The 7,443-nt window shown below is 67.5% G+C and overlaps 2 protein-coding genes across 4 annotated transcripts; both read left to right on the top strand.

The window, feature by feature from the left end:
* Positions 1-616: 616 nt before the first annotated feature.
* On the top strand, positions 617-3,946 carry TRIM63 (tripartite motif containing 63). Of its 3 annotated transcripts, none has more exons than XM_084222780.1 (9): positions 617-826; positions 916-1,082; positions 2,104-2,269; positions 2,529-2,624; positions 2,763-2,996; positions 3,123-3,145; positions 3,287-3,411; positions 3,518-3,595; positions 3,704-3,946. In XM_084222780.1, the coding sequence occupies exons 1-9, from the start codon at positions 668-670 to the stop codon at positions 3,712-3,714; spliced, it is 1,059 nt and encodes a 352-aa protein (XP_084078906.1). In that variant the 5' UTR covers positions 617-667; the 3' UTR covers positions 3,715-3,946. The 3 variants fall into 3 exon arrangements, with proteins under 3 accessions (XP_084078906.1, XP_084078907.1, XP_084078905.1); XM_084222781.1 differs by having other exon boundaries at positions 2,101-2,269; positions 3,521-3,595; XM_084222779.1 differs by having other exon boundaries at positions 2,101-2,269.
* Positions 3,947-4,739: 793 nt separating this feature from the next.
* On the top strand, positions 4,740-7,232 carry SLC30A2 (solute carrier family 30 member 2). The gene is made up of 8 exons (XM_084222778.1): positions 4,740-4,995; positions 5,138-5,337; positions 5,549-5,695; positions 5,965-6,118; positions 6,200-6,356; positions 6,526-6,631; positions 6,715-6,849; positions 7,058-7,232. The coding sequence occupies exons 1-8, from the start codon at positions 4,946-4,948 to the stop codon at positions 7,201-7,203; spliced, it is 1,095 nt and encodes a 364-aa protein (XP_084078904.1). The 5' UTR covers positions 4,740-4,945; the 3' UTR covers positions 7,204-7,232.
* The last annotated feature ends 211 nt before the right edge of the window (positions 7,233-7,443 follow it).

Genomic DNA, 7,443 nt, shown 5'->3' with positions numbered 1-7,443 from the left:
CCGTTTCTGGGTCAGCTCTTGAGCCCCAGCAGCGAGGCCAGCTGGGTCATGGCTGTGCCAGGGCTGTGCCAGGGCTGTCCCATCGCTGTGCCATCGCTGTGACGTGGCTGTGAGGAACAGCCTGAGCAGCCCCCACTGGGCCTGGGCTCCTGGAGGAGCCCCCCAGCCCTGCATGTGTCCCCAGAGCTGCCTCTCCCCTGCGGCGCTCGGGGGGCCACGGGCGAGGTGCTGGCACCCCGTGTTGGTCATGTTTTGGGCGGGGAAAGGGACAAACTGTACAAACCACCCCCTGCCGCAGCTGGGCCGGCCCTGACAGATTTCTGGAAGCACCACGATGTCCTAATCGCCGCGGGGCTGGTGCGTGCCCCTCCTCGCCGCCACCGGGGTGTTTTGGGGTGGCGGATGTGCCCGGGGGCAGCACATGGCCCTGTTTACCCCGCAGCTCCCGTTCGGGCACGTCCGCGGCACGGGCGGGCAGCGCCTCCTGGACAGGCTGTGCCCATCTTGTTTACCGGCCCTTCCCGGCTCAGAACCGTGTGACAGGTGCTGTCCCGGGACACCCGACACCGCGGCGGGAGCGGGAGCCGCGTGACACCGAGCGGCCGATAAATAGCGGGGCGGGGGGCGCCGGCGGCGAGAGCGCCGCGAGGAGAGCACGGACGAGCCCATGGATTTCCAAGCCGGTATCCTGCAGGATGGCAGCCCCATGGAGAGCCTGGAGAAGCAGCTCATCTGCCCCATCTGCCTGGAGATGTTCAGCAAGCCCGTGGTGATCCTGCCCTGCCAGCACAACCTCTGCCGCAAGTGCGCCAACGACGTCTTCCAGGTGAGCGGGGTCCCCGCGCCCGGGCTGGGGGACGCCGGGGTGTCGTGGGGACACCGAGGGACCCCCCCGCGTTCATCTCGCCCTCCCAGGCCGCCAACCCGTACTGGCAGAGCCGGGGCAGTCTGATTTCGGGGGGCCGGTTCCGCTGCCCCTCCTGCCGCCACGAGGTGCTGCTGGACCGCCACGGCGTCTACGGGCTGCAGAGGAACCTGCTGGTGGAGAACATCATCGACATCTACAAGCAGGAGTGCTCCAGGTGGGCACTGGGGACGTGGGGACACGGGGATGGCCCCCTCCCGTCCCCCAGCAGCAGCACTGAGACCCCAGGAGATTGCCCTGGGGGTCTTTCTGCCTGGTGATCCCCGATTCAAAGCTTCTCCTGACTCAAATCTCCCTCCCTCGACCAAAATCTTCGTCCCTGGACCCAAAACTTCCTCTCCCAACCCAATTCTCCCCTGTGCCCCAGCAGTTTGGGCTTCTGGCTGTGCCAGGGGGATGGCAGGTCCCTGGGGGGTGGTGGCACGTCCTGCTGGAACATTCGGTGGCAGATAAGAGGTGTGGGGAAGGAATCCAGGCTCTGCTGTGACAACAGGCACCGGGGCTGATAAGGGGCACGGGGATGGTTTGGGGGGGCCCAGTGGGGACAAGAATGAAGCTGGGGGGGGACAGAGGGGTCACAGGCTCTCGAGGCAGAGAGGTGGCCCCGGCCAAATCCCCTGAACCGCTGTAAATATTGTGAGAGCCATGGGGACGGGGACGATGGCACGTGGCAGGTGTCCCTGGCTGCCGGGGGGGCCGGGGGCCCGGGCCTGTCCCAGTTTTAGAGCTCTGCCTTGTCCCCATGTCCCTCCTCGCTGTGGATGGGACAACTGAGCTGCAGCCCCCGCCTGGGACCCCCCGGGGGTTTCTGGGTGTCCCCACCCCTGTCACACGATGGGTGACAATAAATCCGGGCAGCACAGGGCTAAAATTAGGCACTGGTGCAGCACCTCTGGATCGCAGCCCCCCCCATCCCCCGTCCCCAGTGCCACCCCCCGCCACGGTGGCCTAAACTGGGGCACACTGGGGTCTGCGGGGGCACAGAGGCTGGCGGCTCCCAGAGGAGCAGCCGTGGGATTGTGCCAGGATCCGGCCTCTGTCCTGGAGGCGACACAGGGGGTGTCACCGCCGTGGGGGTGAGGCTGCGGTGGGCACACCGTGGTGGCGGGGGACGTCACCCTGGCGTGGCTGTCACCGCGCTGGGGACGTCACCGCGGCCGTGCCGCCCTCTCCAGCAGGCCGCTGAAGAAGGGGGAGCACCCCATGTGCCAGGAGCACGAGGACGAGCGGATCAACATCTACTGCGTCACCTGCGAGGTGCCCACCTGCTCCATGTGCAAGGTCTTCGGGGCCCACAAGGACTGCGAGGTGGCCCCTCTGCAAAGCGTCTTCCAGGGACAGAAGGTGCCCTGGGGGGGACCCGGGGGGGCAGCGGGCCATGTGCTGAGCTGGGACAGTGAGAAATAACTGCGGGGATGGCTCACGGGGTATTAATAGCCCCCGGGTGACTTCGCCCAGGAGACAGGCTATATTTAGAGCGGCCGGTGAGGGGTGTGGGGGAGCAGAGCCGGGGACGAGCAATGCCCAGCCCGTCCCCAGGCTGGGAGGGGAGAGGATTCCGTCCCCACAGGAGTTAAAACTTCTTCTCTCTGTCACTCTCCAGACTGAGCTGAACAACTGCATCTCCATGCTGGTGGCGGGGAACGACCGGATCCAGACCATCATCTCCCAGCTGGAGGACTCCTGCCAGAGCACCGAGGTGAGGAAAGGGGGAAAGGAACCCTCCAAATCCCGGGGGTGAAACCTCAGCCGGGCATGGGATGGACCCCACGGAGCAGGGATGTCGCAGGCGCCGGAGGGACACACGGGTGGCATCGCTTGTCCCTTGTCCCCGCAGGAGAACAGCGAGGCGGCCAAGCGGGAGCTCTGCGCTCGCTTTGACGCGCTGGCGGCGCTGCTGGAGGAGAAGAAGGCGGAGCTGCTGCAGCGCATCTCGCAGGAGCAGGCGGACAAGACCGCCTTCATCCAGAGCCTCATCTGCCAGTACAAGGAGCAGTTGGAGAAGTCGAGCCGGCTGGTGGAGACGGCCATCCAGGCAGCCGAGGAGACGGGGAGCGCCGCCTTCCTCATGGTGAGACCCCCAGACCCGCCCCGTGGGGTCCCACCGTCGGGGACAACCCGGGGGCTGCTGTGGCTTCACTCACCTCCTCCTTCCTCCTCTCTTCCTCCTCCTCCTTCCCCTTCTCTCTCTCCACAGAACGCCAAGCAGCTCATAAAAACGTAAGTGCTCAGCCCGGGGGAATCTCGCTGATCCGAGCCCCAGGGGCAGGATTTGGGGAGTGGGGGCTGCCCTGAGCCCCTGCCCTGGTGCCCCACGGGAGGGGACAGGGACACTCACACATCCGTGCTCTCCCTGCCCAGGATCGTGGAGGCCTCCAAGGGTGGTCGCCTGGACAAGATCGAGCAGGGCTATGAGAGCATGGACGCCTTCTCGGTGAGCCTGGAGCACCTCACCGAGGCCGTGCACGCCCTGGACTTCGACCCCGGTAACTCAGCCCCCAGCACCCCCTCACCTCACCGACCCCCACCCTGCCGGGGACACCCTCTGCCTCTCCTGGTGCCTCCTGGTGACCTTTGGCCGCTCGTTTGCAGCTGAGGAAGATGAGGAGTACTTTGATGGGGAGGAAGAAGAGGTAGAAGAGAACGCAGCTCCCGAGAGGACAGTGATGGGTAAGGGGCAGAGCACGGCTGAGCCCATCCCCCGGGAGCCTCCAGCACCCACGGGGGAGCTCCGGGGGCTTGGGCTCTCCTTGATCGCCCCATCCTCTCCCTCGGCAGCTTCCCTGTAGCCACAGCAACGTTGCCGGCGCGGGAGAAACGCCCCCGGGCACGGGATGTCCGGCGACGCCTTTGGGAGGGGGGGACACACGGCAGGCACCGGCAGCCTGGCGAGCCGGCGCCTGCTCCAGCACAGGACACTTTTCTATACGGGTGCCAATAGGACAATTCCGCACGTTTTGTAATGCCCTTGTTTTGTATATAATTGTCACGGATTTGAAATTTGTGTATTTTGTAAAGAAAGCCGCTGCTTTGCGTGGTTCTTTCCTTCCTCGCCTCTCGTTCTCGCTCGCCAGCCCCGCGGCGGGCACCGGGGATGGCTTTGCCCGGCCGGTGCCATCAGCGGTGTCCCTGCCAGCACCCGGCGGGGCTCAGGGACACCTCCGGTCCAGCTCTTAATTTCCAGCCTCATTAGCACCTCTGGCAGTGCTGGCAGCCGCTCCTGGCGGCCCGCCCGGGATGTAACAGGTCGGCACCCGGCAGGATTTATCTCCTGGGGCTGGGATGTCCTGTCCAGGGCTTGCCCTGGGCTGGAGATGTGGCACGGGGGAGCTGAGGATGCTCCAGACTGGGCCAGTCCCCGAAATGGGGATGGTCTGGGCATCGAGCTGCTGGTTTGCTGCTGACTGAGCTCAGAAATACACCCTGGGTGAAAAAATACACCATAACTGCACATATGCATCCGAAATGCAAAAGTACCCCATAAATGCTTTTCTCCTGCAAAAACATGAGTCCTGCTCAGAGGGGGCCAAGGGGAAACTGAGGCAGCCCCCAGAGCTGAGCCACAGGGGCAATTAGCCCTAGGGTAATTAACGCTGCTCACCCAGGGCGGGGGCAGGAGCCTCGGCTGTGGAGGGGCGTCCAGGCTTATCCATCACACGGCTGGATGCAAACTGGGGGGTTCCGAGGGCTCCCCAAAGCGGGGAGAGGGGGTCACCGTGTGCTTTGGAGGGGACACGGGGACGTTCCATGCCCCTCTGCTCCCAACCCGGCTGTGCAGCTCCTGGGGCGCTCGGGGGGGATCCCGGAGCAATCCCCCCCAGCAGCAGCCCCCGGCTGGCGGGCGAGGGGGCCCAGCCCGGGGCAGGCCCCGCGGGCGCTTTGCAGCCGGCTTGGCCGTCCCTCCTCCAGCCGGGATTTGCACACGAATCCCGGCTCTTCACACGAGCCAAGGCCACCGGCTGCCACCGGCGCCGGCCACACGCCGGGGTCACCCGCGCCGAGCCCCCGGCCCGCAGGAGGATGGCAGCCGGCGACGAGAAGCGGCACCTGCTGAGCGAGGGCACCGGCGGGTACGGGGGGCCCCGGGGGGCTGGGGGTGCCGCCCCCCCTCTGCTCTGCGCCTCCCGAGCGGGGTCTGGCCGGGAACGGGCCGGGGGGAGCGCTCAGGGTCCGGCCAGGGTGCCCCAGCCCTACGCAGCCCGTGGCCGGCAGGTGCTACGTGGGGGCTGCGCGCAAGGACGGACAGAGCGCGGCGCAGGGACAGGAGCCCGCCCTGGAGCTGGGGACACGGCGCGGCCGGCACTGCCACACGCGGGGGACCGGCGGCCACCCCGGGCAGCAGCAGCGGGCGCGGAGGAAGCTCTACCTGGCCGCTGGCATCTGCCTCTTCTTCATGGTGGGGGAAGCCGTGGGTGAGTGCTGGGTGCCGGCTCCTTTGGGGTCCCCGTGGGGTCACCCCAGAGCCCTCTTGTCCTGATTCCCTGCTGAGGGCGAGGCCAGAGCTCCCTGCTGGCTTTCTGTGGGTCGGAACACGCAGTGGGACCCCGCTGTGGCACGGGGTGAGCTCGGGGCAGGACCCCTGCCACGTCCCCTGGATGTCCCCCCGATGTCCCGTGTCTGCAGGTGGGTACCTGGCACACAGCCTGGCCATCCTGACGGACGCTGCCCACCTGCTGACGGACTTTGCCAGCATCATGATCAGCCTCTTTGCGCTCTGGGTGTCCTCACGCCCCCCCACCAAAACCATGAACTTCGGATGGCACCGTGCAGGTAACGCGGTGGCACCGCCCCGGGGGTGCCGCTGGAGCACCCCAGGGTGCCCTCCCCGTGTGGCCCGGGGGCTCTGGGGTGCCCTCAGGGGCCTGGGACGCCCGGCAAAGTCCTGGCACCGTGAACAAGGCAGGGCAGAGGCGCTGCCGGCCCCGAGCAAGGAGCACCCCGGGGATGGGTGCCCGGTGCCCACGCCGTGCCCAGCGCTGCCGGGGGTGCTGCTGGGGGTGGCACGGCAGAGAGGCAGCGATGGGGGGGTCTCTCCGCAGAGATCCTGGGGGCTCTGCTCTCCGTGCTCTCCATCTGGGTGGTGACGGGGGTCCTGGTCTACCTGGGGGCCCAGCGCCTGCTCTCGGGGGACTACGACATCGAGGGCGGGGTGATGCTCATCACCTCCGCCTGCGCCGTGGCCGTCAACATCGTGTAGGTGCTGCCGCAGGGTCGCGGGGTGTCCCCTCCCCGAGCCGGCCGGGCCCCGCGGTGCCAGCAGTGCCCTGCCCGCAGGATGGGGCTGGCCCTGCACCAGACGGGGCACGGGCACAGCCACGGGGCAGGCGGCGAGCAGCCCAACGCCAGCGTCCGCGCCGCCTTCGTGCACGTCCTGGGGGACCTGCTGCAGAGCCTCGGCGTCCTCATCGCCTCCTACATCATCTTCTTCAAGGTCTGGGGGCAAAGGGGGCGCTGGGGGCAAAAGGGACAGCGGCTCCAGACGGCACGGCCAGGCACAGGGCGGGACAGCCAGGACTGTGTGACCGCCCCGCTGGTCACGATGGGGGTTTGGGTGCGGTGATGGTGCCACAGGGGTCTCACCCCCCGTCCCCCCTCCCCAGCCCGAGTACAAGTACGTGGATCCCATCTGCACCTTCCTCTTCTCGGCGCTGGTGCTGGGGACAACGCTGACCATCCTCCGGGACGTCCTCCTCGTCCTCATGGAGGGTAGGGACCCCCGGCGGAGGGACGGGGTCACCCGGGGGTGCCCCGGGCCCCGTCCCTGCAGCTCCCGTGGCTGTGTCCCCCAGGGACCCCCAAAGGGATGGATTTCAACGCCGTGCGGGAGACGCTGCTGGCGGTGCGGGGCGTGGAGGCCGTGCACAGCCTGCACATCTGGGCGCTGACCGCGGCACAGCCGCTGCTCTCGGTGCACATCGCCATCAGTGAGTGCCGCAGCGGGGGACAGAGCCACCAGGGAGGGCCACAGTGAGGGGACAGAGCCACCAGGGAGTGTCACTATGAGGGGACGGAGCCACCAGGGAGTGTCACAGCGGGGGCACAGGGGTGCCAGAGCCACCAGGGAGTGTCACAATGGGCGGGGAGGGTCGGGGTTGCCCCGCACCCCCACATCCCCGGCTTTTCCCCCGGCAGACGCGGCTGCCAGCGCGCAGGAGGTGCTGGAGGAGGCCAGCTCCCGGCTGCAGGGCGCCTTCCGCTTCCACAGCACCACCATCCAGGTGGAGAGCTACTCCGAGGAGATGCGGGACTGCCGGGAATGCCAGCCCCCCCGCGACTGACTGCCGCCCCCGCGGCCCGCCGCGCTTTCCACGAGTGGCAAATAAAGCAGAGCGCACGGGGCTGTGCGGGGGGATGTTGGGTCTGGTCTGGGCGTTATCTCCGCTATCTGCAGGAGCCAAGGACACACCCAGGGCTGCGGCAGCCTGAGAGCGGCTGTTGGAGGCCGCCTAATATTCCGTATTTCTGTTCAGCTGGGAGGAAAGCCAGCTAAAACACCCCTCTTCCCTTCTCGGGGGAGC

The sequence above is a fragment of the Fringilla coelebs genome, assembly GCF_963513975.1.
Source record: "Fringilla coelebs genome assembly, chromosome: 28".
Taxonomy (NCBI): Eukaryota; Metazoa; Chordata; class Aves; order Passeriformes; family Fringillidae; genus Fringilla; species Fringilla coelebs.
This window is presented reverse-complemented; position numbering and strand designations above follow the sequence as displayed.